The following is a 17,427-nucleotide window of genomic DNA, read 5'->3' on the forward strand; positions in this document are numbered from 1 at the left end:
AGGATTTCGCGAAATTCCGCGTAAGCGTAATTTTCGCGTAATTTTCGCATTACAGTGGGTATCGCGAAATTACGTTTGCCTTGCATGCAACCGTTTGTAAGCGTAGTTACATAACGTAATTTCGCGATAGTTCATATTACTGTAAGCGTTAATTTTCGCGTTACGGAATGCTATTTCGCAAATAAAATTCGCCATGCAGTGATATTTCGCATCAAAATTCGCCATGCAGACGAAATTGCCTTTGGCGAAAATTCGCGAGCAACCCTGCTAACAAGTAATTACGAAATTCGCGAAATTACGAAGAAATGCGAAATTACGTTATGGTTTAACGCGAAATTACGTTATGAACGAAACACGAAATTACGCGTTGAAAATTACGCTTACGGTATTTTCAATTACGATTTTAATGGCAATTACGCTACCATAATTTCGCATCGTAATAGCAAATTTCGCATGCGTAATTATAGTAACGCGAAATTTCGAAAATTTCGGCTCAACACTACATACAATACAATCTTAATTATCAAAAACATGGTTGTTTACTAAAAATGATACCATTAGAAACTCTTCCCTGCTATACGGAAAAGGTGTATTTATTGCTGACTGTGTCCCTCTGGGAGAGATGTATCTGCTGGGAACTGATGGGGTCCCATATGGCAATAAAACCCCCAAACATCTTCCCACATTATTTCACATACGGGAATGGTTTGGCCAGAATTTTGCTTTGCAATAAACACATTCCAAGCATTTCATCCTTATCAGTAACATTCAGCAAATCTGCTGAGCTCACCTTCCTAGGAACTTGTGTCTATTGCACAATCTTCCAGTATAAATACATTAGGGAAACATCTGGACCAGCCAGTTGAAGATACTGATTTCTACAGCAGCTTAAAATGGTAAGTGCATTTTCACGCTCATTTTATCTTAGTGTAAAGTATTTTTGTATTGTCAGCAATGATGTACATGCTAAGTTATTTGTGGTGGAACAAAACAGCTGTTTGGGCTGGTGCACACCAAAAACCGCTAGCAGATCCGCAAAACGCTAGCAGATTTTGAAACGCTTTTTCTTATTTTTCTATGGCGTTTTGCTAGCGTTTTGCGGATTGCTGCAGCGGATTTCAGTATAGTACATTTCATATATTGTTACAGTAAAGCTGTTACTGAACAGCTTCTGTAACAAAAACGCCAGCAAAACCGCTCTGAACAGGCGTTTTTCAGAGCGGTTTGCATTTTTCCTATACTTAACATTGAGGCAGAAACGCATCCGAAATCCAAAAAATGCCTCACCTCAGCATTTTTCGTTTCTGCAAAACGCCTCCCGCTCTGGTGTGCACCACCCCATTGAGATACATTGACCAAGCGGATCCGCAGCCGCAAGCGGCTGCAGAAACGCTGAAAAAGCCGCTCGGTGTGCACCAGCCCTGACTGTATATCATATGGTACCCTCCACTCAAAGCACAGATTTTCATTATCATATATGTTATCATATCATATCATTATCATATATGTTAATTGTCTTATACCTAAGTGTTTAAAAATCTATCTCTGAGTACTGGTATTACTACCTATACAAATAGCAAAGTAACTGCACTGTGTGCGGATATCAGAAAATGTGCAACACAAATGTCCTCACTGTTTTATAGATATCTCCTTCCAATTCATAAGTGTAAAATGTTTGTCTGCAATGTGTGTGCGTGTGTGTGTTGTCTGCACAGCACGTGTGTGTTTGTCTGCACTGTGTGTGTGTGTGTGTGTGTGTGTGTGTGTGTGCGTGCGCGTTTTTTGCCTGCACTGTGTGTGTGTGTGTGTGTGCGCGCGCGTGTTTGTCTGCACTGTGTGTGTGTATGTGTTTGTCTGCACTGTGTGTGTGTGTGTGTGTGTGTGTGTGTGTGTGTGTGTGTGTGTGTGTGTGTGTGTGTGTGTGTGTGTGTGTGTGCGTGCGCGCGTGTGTGTTTGTCTGCACTGTGTGCGCGTGCGTGTGTGTGTTTGTCTGCACTGTGTGTGTGTGCGCGCGTGCTTGCGTGTGTGTTTGTCTGCACTGTTTGTGTGTATGTGTTTGTCTGCAGTGTGTGTGTGTGTGTGTGTGGTGTGTGTGTGTGTGTGTGTGGTGTGTGTGTGTAAGTGTAAGTATGTGTGTGTGTGTGTGGTGTGTGTGTGCGGTGTGTGTGTGTGTGGTGTATGTGTAAGTGTGTGCGTGTGTGTGTGTGTGTGTGGTGTGTGGTGTGGTGTGTGTGTGGTGTGTGTGTGGTGTGTGTGTGTGGTGTGTGTGTAAGTGTGTGTGTGTGTGTGTGTGTGTGTGTGGTGTATGTGTAAGTGTGTGTGTGTGTGTGTGTGTGTGTGTGTGTGGTGTGTGTGTGTGTGTGGTGTGTGTGTGTGTGTGGTGTATGTGTAAGTGTGTGTGTGTGTGTGTGTGTGTGTGTGTGTGTGTGTGTGTGTGTGGTGTGTGGTGTGGTGTGTGTGTGTGTGTGTGGTGTGTGTGTGGTGTGTGTGTGTGGTGTGTGTGTAAGTGTGTGTGTGTGTGTGTGTGTGTGGTGTGTGTGTGTAGTGTGTATGTGTGGTTAGTGTGTAAGTGTGTGTGTGGTGTGTGTGCGTGCGTGTGCGTGCGTGCGTGCGTGCGTGTGTGTGTTTGTCTGCACTGTGTGTGTGTGTGTGTGTGTGCGTGTGCTTGCGTGTGTGTTTGTCTGCACTGTGTATATGACAGAGTATGGGAGAAAAATAGCTAGTGATAAGTAATTTGTACAATGTAAAGGGGTGTAGTGTTTTTACTTTAAAAAAAAAAAAAAAAGAGCTGATGTCAAGCGCGCAAATATATTGTATTATTGATCAGCTTTATTTTAAGTTATTGGAAACACAAGTGATGAACAAAAGTACACATCCATCATCTAGAAAAAATAAGTTTTGTTTTTTTGTGTTGGTCCCTGATTTAAAATGGTCTGGAAAATGTTCTCCCTCTTTCTACAGCCTTCCTTCTCTTCTCTCCTGCTGCAAGTTGTTTATCTGCATCTCTGAGCAGATGTTATTGTTATTATTCATCTGGATAAATGTAGCACCAGCATGTTCCGTGGTGCGTTTTTTCAGCTTTTTTAGGCAAACCCTGAATATGGAGTACTGATTAGCGATCAGTCATTGTTTAGTGTATACAATGTGAATCGCATGGCAATATTTTTTAAACAGAGCCAAAATCAGTAATGCAACTATTGCATCATTACGCATTATTAATCAGAGACTCACGTTAAAGCCTTTGTATGCTAATCATGATACCATACCTGCCCTAGATAAAACTCATTATACCGTTTTTACACAAATACCTGAAGTAGTAGCATTGCCGTCATGCTGGGGCTTTGGTCCAGGTGCCTGGTGGCTACTGAAATTGGGGTTGTAGCCTATCATTGGTGCAAAACGCAAAATAATGAAGTAAAGCGGAAGGGAGGAGGGGGTTGTTGGGGGCATAGCTGCTACACCCACTTTTTCTATAACCGCATTCAGAAGACAGTTTAAACTGAACCTGAGACGGCGCAGGTAAGGACAGATGGGACACAGACGCATGTTTCCTGGTCCATGAGATGCCTCTGTGTCCCTTAAGCACCCCTCTCTGAATCCCCCCCCCCCCCGCGTGAAGTGCTGTGACCCACCTGAAATTGTCGACATTGGATCGTCGACCTGAAGGTACATCCTCCACTTCTCTTTTCACTGTTTCATCCAGTCATTTCTGGTTGTGTCCCAACTTCTGCTCATTCTTTACACTATCTTCAGCAGTATCCTTCTTCTTTTTTTCTACTGGTGGTTCAGGCGCATTAATCTTTACACAGCACTGCATCCTTTGAACTTAACATGTTTTCGATGTTCTGTCAGATTAGAAGAGAAAATCAGTATATCGTCTAGATACACTAGTACGAATTTTCCCAGAACCTCTCTAAAGACTTCGTTGATCAATTCCTGGAAGACGGCAGGGGCATTACACAACCCGAAGGGCATGACCAGATACTCGTAATGCCCATCGGGCGCGTTGAACGCCGTCTTCCATTCGTCACCGTCTCTAATGCGTACCAGGTTGTATGCTCCTCGCAGGTCTAGCTTAGAGAAGATACTGGCATTAGTCACTTGAGCAAACAAATCGTCAATCAGAGGCAATGGGTAACGATTTTTTACTGTGATCTTATTTAACCCCCGATAGTCAATACAAGGTCTAAGTGTGAGAAAACGCGGAAAAGCCGCCGCGAGTATTCAGAGTAAGGCGGCTGATTCCGCGTTGAACATGGCAGCTTGCGCGTATGGGCCTGCATCCACTAGCCTGATGGAGCGCGGAGAAACCACCGCATGCCCAGTGAACAAGGCGGCGGATTCCGCGTCCGACGCGGCGGTTTACACGCATGGGCTTACCACTAGCAGTATGGCTGAACGCGGGGAAACCGCCGCATGCTCTGACAGCGGTGCGGCTGGCCCCGCGTTCAAACCAACAGATGCATTACAACACATGTCTGGTGTGGCTGGGACTGATAGTCCACACAGGTTCAGAAGGACGCGCGTGCACGCGCGCTGAGAGGCAGAGCCGTTATGGCAGTCAGAAGGTCTAAGTGTGAGAAAACGCGGAAAAGCCGCCGCGAGTATTCAGAGTAAGGCGGCTGATTCCGCGTTCAACATGGCAGCTTGCGCGTATGGGCCTGCATCCACTAGCCTGATGGAGCGCGGAGAAACCACCGCATGCCCAGTGAACAAGGCGGCGGATTCCGCGTCCGACGCGGCGGTTTACACGCATGGGCTTACCACTAGCAGTATGGCTGAACGCGGGGAAACCGCCGCATGCTCTGACAGCGGTGCGGCTGGCCCCGCGTTCAAACCAACAGATGCATTACAACACATGTCTGGTGTGGCTGGGACTGATAGTCCACACAGGTTCAGAAGGACGCGCGTGCGCGCGCGCTGAGAGGCAGAGCCGTTATGGCAGTCAGAAGGGTGTCAGCTGATCTAGCCGATCAGCTGACAATTCTATCAGGTTTCATTGGTCCAGCACTTAGGGGAGGCGCTGGAGAGCGCTGGTGTATATATACTGGGTGCTGGTCATTTCTCTGGTGTCTGGCGTTGCGATCACTACGTGGTAGCACTTAGACCTTGTCAGTATCTGTGATATTATCTGTGTTATTATCTAGACCAGTTCCTAGGTGTTGATTACCAAGGACCTCACACTTTAGTCTAGGGAAAACTGTATATTATCTGTGTTATTATCTAGACCAGTTCCTAGGTGTTGATTACCAGGGACCTCACACCTCAGACTAGGAATTAGCCTTACCATCTAGTTATACTCAGACCAGTTCCAGGGTGTTGATGATCAAGGAGCTCACACAAAAGACTAGGCATTGTTGATTATTTGTTATGACCTTCTGCTTTCCTGACTACTCTTCTGATCTCTGATTAGGTACTTCGCTATATCTGATACTCTGCTGCCGATCTCTGCTTGTCTTAGGATTCCGCATCTGTCTCCTGTCTCTGTCCCTGATCTGTCTGTCTGTTGCCGACCCGGCTTGCCCGACCTCGAGAGCTATCTCCTCAGTCAAGAGATAGCTCGCAGACCTGGGGGTGACACCCTTCCTTGGTGTCACTCACACTCTGTCCTTCCTATTCCTAGCCTGACCCCTCCCTCGGGAGAGTCTCAGGCTTGCAGAAGGAACATGTTACTGTGCAGTACTCCTTACTGCTGGGCACCTGCTCCTCAGGTGCAGTCCTCAAAGTATTTCTGTTGTACCAAACACTCTTATTACCCAGGTTTTCAGAGGTTAGAGATATATCTCTATCTCTCTCATCAATAATCGGGTATATATCTGTATTCTCGGTGATACTGTAGATCACCGGTAATCAGACCCTCTCTGTGGTACACCGATCGTTACAGCACGCCAGACCAAAAATGCAAATGGACGCACACACCGACCGTCTGGGCGCACTTACCACTTCGGTGTATACCATCAACCAAGTGCTGGGTAATCACCGGGCATTAATTGTCGCTTTGTCTGGGTCTTTACAAACCCTCCAGACGGCTGTGGATGAAGTGCAATCTCCTCCTAGCACAGACATACGCATGCCTGTACCTGAAAAATGTTCTGGTCACAGATCTGATTTCCAAAATTTTAGGAGTAGAGTGTTATCATACTTTGAGTTGAGACCTAGATCTTCAGGAACTATGGCCCAAAGGGTCACATTTATTAAGACTTTGTTAGCAGGCGATTCTCAGACCTGGGCGTACAGTCTACCCACTGGAGACTTAGCCCTAACCTCTGTAGATGAATTTTTTAAAGCCATGGCAATAATTTACGACGATCCAGACATTGCCTCGACTTCTGAGCGGAAGCTCAAGTTGTTACGTCAAGGCAAGAGTCCGGTCGAGGAGTATGCTGCTGAATTCAGAAGGTGGTCAGTATCAGCCAGGTGGGGCACCTTTGACCTGTTAGATTGTTTCTTATCAGGATTGTCAGATGAGGTCTCTGATCTTATGTTAAGTCAGCCTGAACCTAAGACCATTGATGAGGCCATTTCATCGGCCATCAGGATCGATCGTAGGCTACTCTATCAGAGACCGACCCGGGATAGAAACCATGTAAGGATGGTGTCCTACGCTGCACTCCACCTCCTCCCGTTTCACCTCCACCCGAACCAATGCAGATTGGTCGGTCAAAGTTGTCTCAAGTGGAGCGGAGACGCAGGATTTCAAAGCAGTTATATCTTTATTGTGCAGAGGGGGGTCATAGAGTACAGAATTGCCCTAAGAAATCGGGAAACGCTACTGCCTAGGAGTAATTGGGGGTAATACCCTAGGTGTACAACTTTTACCCCTAGATGATAAAAGGTTGCTTCTTCCTTGTACGATTACATGGGAAGATAAATCTGAAGTCACTGAGGCCTTCGTTGATTCGGGCTCAGCGGCTAATTTTATGGATTACGAATTTGCTAAGAAATTGGGTATTCCACTCACCCCGGTAACACCACCTATCCAGGTTACGGCAGTGGATGATTCCCCCCTGCAACGTAACCGCCCTCTGTCTCAGACACCAGAGGTGGGAGTCACTATAGGGGTGCTGCATAGGGAGAAGTTGTGTTTTTTTGTGTTACACATGACAACCTCCACTATCATCCTTGGCATGCCTTGGTTACATCTTCACTCCCCTCAGATTAATTGGGCCACCGGTCAGCTAACAAGCTGGTCAGCCCATTGCTTTCATCATTGTTTAGTGAGGGTAACCTTGGGTCAGACCAGGATTCATGTGGAGGGAGTACCGGAACAATATTCTGAATTTTCAGATGTGTTTTGTCCCAAAGCTGCAGAGAAACTGCCTCCACATCGCCCTTTCGATTGCCCCATCGATCTCCGATCTGGTTGTATGCCCCCTAGAGGTCATCTCTACAATAATGGGCCAGAAAAAGTGGCCATGCGAGAGTACATCCGTGAAAACTTACCTAAGGGTTTCATTCGCCCTTCCCGGTCGCCTGCCGGAGCAGGTTTCTTTTTTGGAAAGAAAAAAGACGGAGGCCTTCGGGCCATGCATTGATTACCGGGGCCTGAATAAAATCACAGTAAAAAATCACTATCCATTGCCTTTGATAGACGATTTATTCACTCAGGTCACCAATGCTAAGATTTTCTCGAAATTGGATTTGTAGCGTGCATACAACCTGGTGCGGATCAGAGAGGGCGATGAGTGGAAGACGGCCTTTAACACACCCGATGGGCATTACGAGTACCTGGTGATGCCCTTCGGGTTGTGTAATGCCCCGGTAGTCTTTCTGGAACTCATTAATGAAGTATTCAGGGAGGTGTTGGGTAAATTTGTTCTGGTATATCTGGATGATATACTAATCTTCTCAGATAACCTCTCTGAGCAGAGGACTCATGTGAAATTGGTGCTGCACAAGTTAAGACAGAACATGCTTTATGCTAAATTGGAGAAATGCATTTTTGAGGTAACATCTGTCACTTTTCTGGGATACATAATTTCCACCTCGGGCCTTTCTATGGATCCTGCCAAAGTCTCTGCTGTCCTGGAATGGCCTCAGCCAGTGGGACTAAAATCTCTCCAGAGATTTTTAGGATTCGCTAATTACTATAGAAGGTTCATAAAGGGGTACTCCACAGTCATAGCACCCCTCACCAGTCTTACAAAGAAAGGGGCAGATACCAACCACTGGTCACCCGAAGCTCTGGCTGCTTTCTCCACTTTGAAAGAATTGTTTTGCTCTGCACCCATTTTGAGACACGTCGACACCTCCTATCCCTTTATTGTGGAGGTGGACGCCTCAGAGGTCGGGGTAGGGGCTGTGCTGTCTCAGCGTTCTGGGTTGCAGGGAAGATTACACCCATGTGCCTATTTCTCTCGTAGGTTTTCACCAGCAGAGAAAAACTACGATATAGGCAACAGGGAGCTCCTAGCCATTAAATTGGCCTTTGAAGAATGGCGTCATTGGCTAGAAGGAGCAGAACATACGATTACCGTTTACACTGATCACAAAAATTTGGAATACATTCAGGGGGCTAAGAGATTGAGTCCCCGTCAGGCTCGGTGGTCACTGTTTTTCTCGAGATTCAGATTTGTAATTACGTACACTCCGGGTGGTAAAAACATTAAAGCGGATGCTTTGTCCAGATGCTTTGAGCTAGAGACAGCACAGCCCTCAGACCCAGAGACTATTATCCCACAGAGAGTAGTGTTGGCAGCCACAGAGACCTGGAAAAACTGGATGGAGACTTTAAGTCCCTTCCAGCAGGATGTCCCTGAAGGAAAGCCTGAAGGGGTGATGTTTGTACCACTGCCATTTCGTCTCAAGATATTGCAGATGTTCCACTCCCACAAAAATGCTGGACATCCTGGGGCCACCAGAACACAGGACCTTGTTGCTAGGTGTGCTTGGTGGCCTTCATTGGCAACTGACTGCAAGGAGTATGTTAGAGAGTGTGCAGTATGTGCAAAAAGCAAACCCTCCCGTCTGGCACCTGTGGGAACGTTGCAGCCTTTGCCCACCCCGAGTGAACCATGGACCCATTTGTCCATGGATTTTGTGGGTGAGCTTCCGAGGTCTGTGGGCATGTCGGTCATTTGGGTGGTAGTCGACCGTTTCAGTAAAATGGCCCATTTTGTGCCCCTGAAAAGACTCCCCTCGGCCCAGGAGTTGGCCGATCTTTTCATCATCCACATATTCCGGCTACATGGCATTCCGGAAAACGTTGTGTCAGATCGGGGAGTCCAATTTGTTTCTAAATTTTGGAGGGCATTTTGTCATCAAATGGGCATGGAACTGTCATTTTCGTCGGGCTACCACCCACAGACCAATGGTCAGACTGAGAGAATTAATCAGTCATTGGAACAGTTTCTAAGGTGTTATGTTGCGGATGCGCAAAATGATTGGGTCAAGTTCTTGCCGTTTGCAGAATTTGCGCACAATAATTTGAAAAGCTCTTCCTCTGGATTTTCTCCGTTTCAGGTGGTAACTGGAAAGTTGCCTAAGTTCTCCCCACTGCCAGTAGCTTCTACTCCGTTTCCAGCTTTGGAGGCTTGGCAAAAGTCATTTAAGAACATTTGGGGGATCGTGAAAAATAATTTGGAGAAGGCTTTTCAAAGTCAGAAAGGTCAAACTGACAAGAAACGCTCCTTAGAGTGGAAGTTCCGGCCAGGAGACTTGGTCTGGGTGTCCACACGTCATTTGACCCTGAAACAGCCCTCGCCGAAGTTAGGACCCAGATTTGTGGGCCCTTTTCCAGTGACCAGGAAGATCAACAATGTTACTTATGCCATTGATCTCCCTGCCAGCATGCGTGGTGTAAGATCCTTTCATGTGTCCCTGCTTAAGCCAGCAGTTCATGTAGGTTCCACTCCTCCTCCTCCTGTGATGGTAGATGACCAACCTGAGTACGAAGTAGAAAAGATTTTAGACTCACGTGTTGTACAGAACTCAGTGCAGTATCTAGTTCACTGGAAAGGGTATGGTATTGAGAAGAGAACATGGGTACCTGAGTGTCGCATGCATGCGGATAAATTAAGGAGAGAGTTCCACGCTTTATATCCTGAGAAACCGGGTAGGAGCTGTCCGGAGTCCACTCCTCAGGGGGGGGGAGGTACTGTGAGAAAACGCGGAAAAGCCGCCGCGAGTATTCAGAGTAAGGCGGCTGATTCTGCGTTCAACATGGCAGCCTGCGCGCATGGGCCTGCATCCACTAGCCTGACGGAGCGCGGAGAAACCGCCGCATGCCCAGTGAACAAGGCGGCGGATTCCGCGTCCGAGACGGCGGTTTACACGCATGGGCTTACCACTAGCAGTATGGCTGAACGCGGGAAACCACCGCATGCTCTGACAGCGGTGCGGCTGGCCTCACGTTCAAACCAACAGATGCATTACAACACATGTCTGGTGTGGCTGGGACTGATAGTCCACACAGGTTCAGAAGGACGCGCGCGCGCGCTGAGAGGCAGAGCCGTTATGGCAGTCAGAATGGTGTCAGCTGATCTAGCCGATCAGCTGACAATTCTATCAGGTTTCATTGGTCCAGCACTTAGGGGAGGCGCTGGAGAGCGCTGGTGTATATATACTGGGTGCTGGTCATTTCTCTGGTGTCTGGCATTGCAATCACTACGTGGTAGCACTCAGACCTTGTCAGTATCTGTGATATTATCTGTGTTATTATCTAGACCAGTTCCTAGGTGTTGATTACCAAGGACCTCACACCTCAGTCTAGGGAAAACTGTATATTATCTGTGTTATTATCTAGACCAGTTCCTAGGTGTTTATTACCAGGGACCTCACACCTCAGACTAGGAATTAGCCTTACCATCTAGTTATACTCAGACCAGTTCCAGGGTGTTGATGATCAAGGAGCTCACACCTAAGACTAGGCATTGTTGATTATTTGTTATGACCTTCTGCTTTCCTGACTACTCTTCTGATCTCTGATTAGGTACTTCGCAATATCTGATACTCTGTTGCCGATCTCTGCTTGTCTTAGGATTCCGCATCTGTCTCCTGTCTCTGTCCCTGATCTGTCTGTCTGTTTCCGACCCGGCTTGCCCGACCTCGAGAGCTATCTCCTCAGTCAAGAGATAGCTCGCAGACCTGGGGGTGACACCCTTCCTTGGTGTCACTCACACTCTGTCCTTCCTATTCCTAGCCTGACCCCTCCCTCGGGAGAGTCTCAGGCTTGCGGAAGGAACGTGTTACTGTGCAGTACTCCTTACTGCTGGGCACCTGTTCCTCAGGTGCAGTCCTCAAAGTATTTCTGTTGTACCAAACACTCTTATTACCCAGGTGTCCAGAGGTTAGAGATATATCTGATTATCGATGATACTGCAGATCATCAATAATCGGGTATATATCTGTATTCTCGGTGATACTGCAGATCACCGGTAATCAGACCCTCTCTGTGTTACACTGATCGTTACACTAAGGCTCCCATCCTTTTTCTGTACAAAAAAGAACCCAGCCCCAGCTGGTGACCGGGAAGGACGGATGAATCCTTTAGCCAAATTTTCCTTAATGTATTCCTGCATGGCCAGCTTCTCTGGCCCTGACAAATTATAAAGATGGCCTCTAGGGGGCATACAACCTGATCTCAGGTCTATGGGGCAATCAAAACTCCGGTGAGGCGGGAGTTTATCTGCTGATTTGGGACAGAACACATCCGCAAATTCTGCGTACTGCACTGGCACCCCTTTGACCTGTACCTTGGTGGCACAAACAGCAACTCTCTCTAGACAATGATGATGACAATGGGTTGACCAGCTCTGTAGCTGACCTGAAGCCCAGTCTATCTGAGGGGAGTGAATGTGCAACCAGGGCATACCAAGGATAATAGTAGAGGTTGACATTCGCAGAACAAAGAACTGTAATTTCTCTTTATGTAACACCCCTATTTAACACAACAACAAGAGGTTGTCTACACTGTAATGGAGAGTCATCCACTGCTGTGATCAGAATCTGACGATCTAAAGGGAGTAAAAGGATCCCCAATCTTTTTACAAAATCATAGTCTATAAAATTGGCTGCAGAGCCGGAGTCCACAAATGCCTCTGTAGGTGTGGTCTGACCCTCCCAGGTAATGGAACAAGGAAGGAGCAACCGATTATTGTTTAGAGGTAGAAACGGCTCGCCTAGGTTATTACCTTCAACTACACCTAGGCGGCAGCGTTTCCCGACTTCTTAGGACAATTCTGGACAATGTGGCCCTCCTCAGCACAGTATAGACAGAGTCTTTCTGACCTTCTGAGATTCCTTTCCACTTGCATCAGCCTCGAGTGACCGATCTGCATCGGTTCGTCTGGAGGTGACGAGGGTGGAGAAGAAGCGTAGGAAACGGCTCTGACAGCGTTTTTCCCCACGTGTTTGTCTCTGATAGTGAAGGTGGCGATCAACCCGTACCGCCAAAGAAATTGCTTCGTCTTGGGATTTAGGCTCAGGATGCCCTAACATCAAATCAGAAACTGCATCCGATAATCCTGACAGAAAACAATCTAACAATGCATACATTCCCCATCTAGCTGATACAGCCCACCTCCAAAATCAGCGGCGTAAACCTCAACCGGATTACGACCCTGCCTGAGGGTTTTCAGTTTCCTCTCAGCAGTGGTAGCAATATCCGGATCATCGTATATAATGGCCATGGCCTTAAAAAACTCCTGGACTGAGGACAAGTCTTTATGTTCAGCCTGCAGGCTATATGCCCATGTTTGTGAATCTCCTGACAGAAGGGTCTTTATGAATGTTACCCTCTGGATTTCAGATCCTGACAGATTGGGCCTCAACTCAAAATAAGATAACACGCGATTCCTGAAATTTTGAAAGTCAGATCTATGACCAGAAAACTTTTCAGGTACGGACATGCGAAAGTCCGTGACTGGAGGGGATCGCACTGTATCAACAGCTGTTTGGAGTACCTGTACAGTCCCAGACAATTGAGTAATCTGAATCTGTTGGGTATTAATCTGAATCTGTTGGGTATTAATCACCCCGGTAAGATTGTTTACCGCGGTGGTCAGGACTCCAACTTGGTCACGCAGTGCATCCATAATGTTTGGCCTGCTGTTCTGTAACGATTGGTGTCAGCAAGAACAGATTTCTCTGATTATTGGTGATCTGCAGTATCACCAATAATACAGATGCTATACCTGATTATGTGTGATCTGCAGAATCACCAATAATACTAGTATAGCCAGAACCAGGATAACCAATGTAAGAACAGATGTTTGGTGCAACAGTAATGATAGAGATACCCCAAAGGAGCTGGTGGTGATAGTTATCTCAATAGAACACAAGAGTATTCACCCAGCAAGCTGGATCTGAGATTCAGTACAGCTAAGGTCACCCGAGGAGCGAGAGACTCAGACTGTACTGCAGCCGGGAATCACCTGAGGAGCAAGTGATTAAGACTGTACTGCAGTCAGGACTTACACCTGAGGAGTAGGTGTTAAGACTGTACTGCAGCCAGTGGACACCTGAGGAGCAGGTGTTTAAGACTGTACTGTAGTCAGGGCTTGCACCTGAGGAGCAGGTGCTAAGACTGTACTGCAGCCAGTGGACACCTGAGGAGCAGGTGTTTAAGACTGTACTGTAGTCAAGGCTTGTACCTGAGGAGCAGGTGATACAATACTAGAATCCCTCACCAGTGGCTGACCCACTGGTGAGTACAGGATAGTCAGACAGGCAGGATCGGCAACGTACGGACAGATACAGTACAAAGACAGAAGGCTAACTCAGAGTTTAAGTTCAGGCAGAGTCGGCAACTGGATCAGATAGGCGAAAGTACAGAATCAGAAAAGCAGGAGAATAGTCAAGGCAAGCAGAAGGTCATAACAGATAATACAATGCAATTAGTACTTTAAGCTATCAACAGAATCTGGCTAAGTGTGGATCCCCAGCTCCAGCTGGTTCTAGCACATTTTGAGATCTGACTAAGGTCTGAGCGCTAACACGTTAGCATTCGCAACAGCAGACACGGACCAACTGACAGGCTGGTACTATATATACAGAAGTGCTCCACAGCGCCGCCCCAGTCATTCAGCCAACCCAGCGTACTGTTGGAGTCAGCTGACCTGGTAGATCAGCTGACTCCCCTTCTATTCGCATAAAGGTCCTGTCGCCTAGCGAGCGCGTGCGTAGCCCTCAATCTATGTGCAATAGAAGGACCAGGCAGAGCACCAGCATGTAACTGCGCGGCTGAGGCCGCCGGCTGATACGCGGAGATAACCGCCATGCCGCTTGCCTCTGCGACTGTATCTCCGCTAACCATTACACCCGCCTTATAAGCTCTTTGTTTTTTAATTGCTTTCAATTACGTTTTATAGTTGCTTAAAGAGACACTGAAGCGAGACTAAATCTCGCTTCAGGTCTTATATATAGCAGGGGCACGTGTGCCCCTGCTAAAACGCCGCTATCCCGCGGCTTAACGGGGGTCCCTTCACCCCCAACCCACCCCCCGCAAACCTGGGTCGGAAAAAGGTCGCTGGAGCTGATCTTCCTGGAGGCAGGGCTAACGGCTGCAGCCCTGCCTCCAGTCGCGTCTATCAGACGCGCATCGCCGCCTCTCCCCCGCCCCTCTCAGTGAAGGAAGACTGAGAGGGGCGGGGGAGAGGCGGAGGTACGCGTCTGACAGACGCGCATGGGGCAGGGCTGCGGCGGTTAGCCCTGCCCCAACCAGGAAGCGCTCCCCCGCTGCTCGGAGGGGATTTGGGGGGACAGGGACCCCCGTTAAGCCGCGCTTTAGCGGCGTTTTAGCAGGGGCACGCATGCCCCTGCTAGCTATGAGGTCTGAAGCGAGATCTATTCTCGCTTCAGACTCTCTTTAATAAAGATGATTTTGCCTTCTTGCACTGACAAACAGTGACTTAATAATTTATAAAGTAATACTGTAAAAAAATAAGCAATTGTATTCATTATGTTATTTTCAGAACCGTTCCTCTTTAACCACTTGCCGACCAGGGGTGATTTGCCTGATCTGTGCTGCGTGGGCTCTCCAGCCCGCAGCACAGATCAGTATTATGCCAGGGCGATCAGACTTCCCCCCTTTTTTGCGTTTTGTGGGGGGGGCTCCTCAAAGCCCCCCTCCGCAGCCATTTCCGCCCTCTGCCTCCTTACCTCCCTCCCTCCCTCTCTCCGTAATGCGCAGGACGGAGTTCCGTCCTGCGCATTGAAGGATAGGCTTCCGCCTATCAGATGCCGGCGATCCCCGGCCAATCAGAGGCCGGGGATCGCCGATCTGCCCTACGGCGCTGCTGCGCAGCAACGCCGTATGATGTAAACAGATGATGTTTACATTTTGCCGGCGAGACGCGATCGGCGGCTCTCCGGCTGTTCACAGAGACACCCTCCGTGAACTGACATGGAAAGGCCGCTCGATCCATGGTAACCCGCAGACGACCAGTTTACGCCAATCGGCGTTAGCTGGTCGTCAAGAGGTTAAGTCAAACGTTCAGGTTAAGTTCACAGTACAATATGTGGGTTGTGTAATACATGCATAATGCAGCACACACTGTGCACATTCTAAGGGGAAATGTCAAATTTGGTGAAGAAAGGTAGACATTTGAATATAAGTTCATGCAAATGTTACACAATTTAACTACTTAACGTCCACCTCACGCCAAAGGGTGTGAGTGGAGCGGCATCCCCGGACCGCCGAACGCCGATTGGCGTGCAGTCCTGTGGGCGTTTTGCTGGGGATCGCACGTGCTGATGTGCGCGCATCCCCGCTTGAATGACGGAGCTCCGCTCCATCATCAGTCTCCCAGCGGAGATCACCACTAGGGATTGTTAGACGGCGAAGCGCCATCTATTTGCCGTATTTTTCAAACTATAAGATGCTCAGGACTATAAAGGTGGCCATACACTGGCCCGATTCCCGGCCGTTTCGACAGCAGATTCGATCCTGGGATCGAATCTGCTGCCAATCGTTCGCGGTAAACGCCGCCGACGATCCGATTTCCTCCCGAAATCGGATCGGTCCGTCGATCGCGCCGTGCGGAGAATTACCCTCGATCGCCCGCGGGTAAAGTGCGCGTCGCTAGCGGCGGCCGATCCGATGAAAAATACATTACCTGATGCGGGCTCCCGGGCGTCTTCTCCGCATCTTCTCAGCGCTGCACCCGCTCCATCCCGGCGCTTCCTGGGTCACAGTGACCCAGGAAGTTCAAATAGAGGGCGCTCTATTTGAACTTCCTGGTCACGGAGTGACACAGGAAGCGCCGAGATGGAGCAAGAACAGAGCGGTGCAGCGTGGAGAAGATGCCCGGGAGCCAGCGTCAGGTAATGTATGCGCGGGGGGAGGACAGGCGGCAGGAGCAGCTGAACAGATTGTGATCGGTTTCAGGCTGAAATCGATTCACAATCTGTTTGCAGTAAAGGCAGCCATACGATCCCTATCTGATCAGATTCGATCAGATAGGGATCTGTCAGCTGGTCGATCTGATGGCACATCGACCAGTGTATGGCTGCCTTAAGACGCACCTAGGTTTAGAGGACAAAAACCGGGGGAAAAGATAAAATGCTAAGCCTGCTGCGTCCATGGTGCAGGGGCGTGTTATGGACCTTTCCCTCCACAATGATTATGTCCTCTTGTGCCTTACTTGTACCTCTAGTGTCCCCTGTGTTCTCCTCTCACCCCCTTGTGTCTCTGGTGTCTTTCTGTGTCTTCTGACCCCCTTCCTCTGTTATCCCAGTGTCTGCGATCCCTGTGTCTTCGGGGTCCCAGTGTCTGGTGTCTCCCTGTGTCCTGTCTGTCCTAGTATCTGCGTGTACCGGTGAATTAAATACATACATGCAGCTGCAGCTTTCCTCAGGCTGTCTACTGCTTTTATCACCGAGCTGTCCTGGTGTCTTAAATACATACAGTTGTCCGCACTGTCCCCATGTCTTAAATACATACAGTTGTCCGCACTGTCCCCATGTCTTAAATACATACAGTTGGAGAGGTGGTCCCGCTCTCGGGACCAGCGCTTCCTATTAGGAGAGGAACCAGGAGCAGTGGGCAGCGTGATTGGCGGTTGGGGCCAGCGCCCCACCTGATTGGTACATTTCTCTTCCAAGTTGAGCGGAACTTCCTGGCGACAGTACCTGGGGAGAGCGCAATGACGAAAGCGGGGATAGGGTGAGAAACGATGCGTGTATGTAATCGGCAAAGTTGTGTGGACTTTCTTACAAGACAGCTGCGGCAGTACCGGGGGACAGCGAGGACAACTGTATGTATTTAAGAATCGGGGACAGCGCGGACAACTGTATGTATTTAAGAATCGGGGACAGCGCGGACAACTGTATGTATTTAAGACTCAAGGACAGCGCGGACAACTGTATGTATTACAGACAGGGGGACAGCTCGGTTATAAAAGCAGCAGACAGCCTGAGGAAAGCTACAGCTTCATGTAGTACACGCAGATACTAGGACAGGCAGGACACAGGGGGAAAGGATCCGCA

General features: G+C 48.4%; 1 protein-coding gene across 1 annotated transcript in view; it reads left to right on the forward strand.

Moving 5' to 3' along the window:
• Positions 1-796: 796 nt before the first annotated feature.
• LOC137533968 (beta-microseminoprotein-like) overlaps positions 797-17,427 on the forward strand; it is a 30,705-nt gene continuing 14,074 nt past the window's right edge. The window contains exon 1 of the mRNA XM_068255297.1: positions 797-896. Within this exon, the coding sequence (XP_068111398.1) occupies positions 894-896 (3 nt within the window). The 5' untranslated portion in view covers positions 797-893. The remainder of the gene's footprint in view (positions 897-17,427) is intronic.

This window comes from Hyperolius riggenbachi, chromosome 10 (assembly GCF_040937935.1).
Source record: "Hyperolius riggenbachi isolate aHypRig1 chromosome 10, aHypRig1.pri, whole genome shotgun sequence".
In the NCBI taxonomy this organism is placed as follows: domain Eukaryota; kingdom Metazoa; phylum Chordata; class Amphibia; order Anura; family Hyperoliidae; genus Hyperolius; species Hyperolius riggenbachi.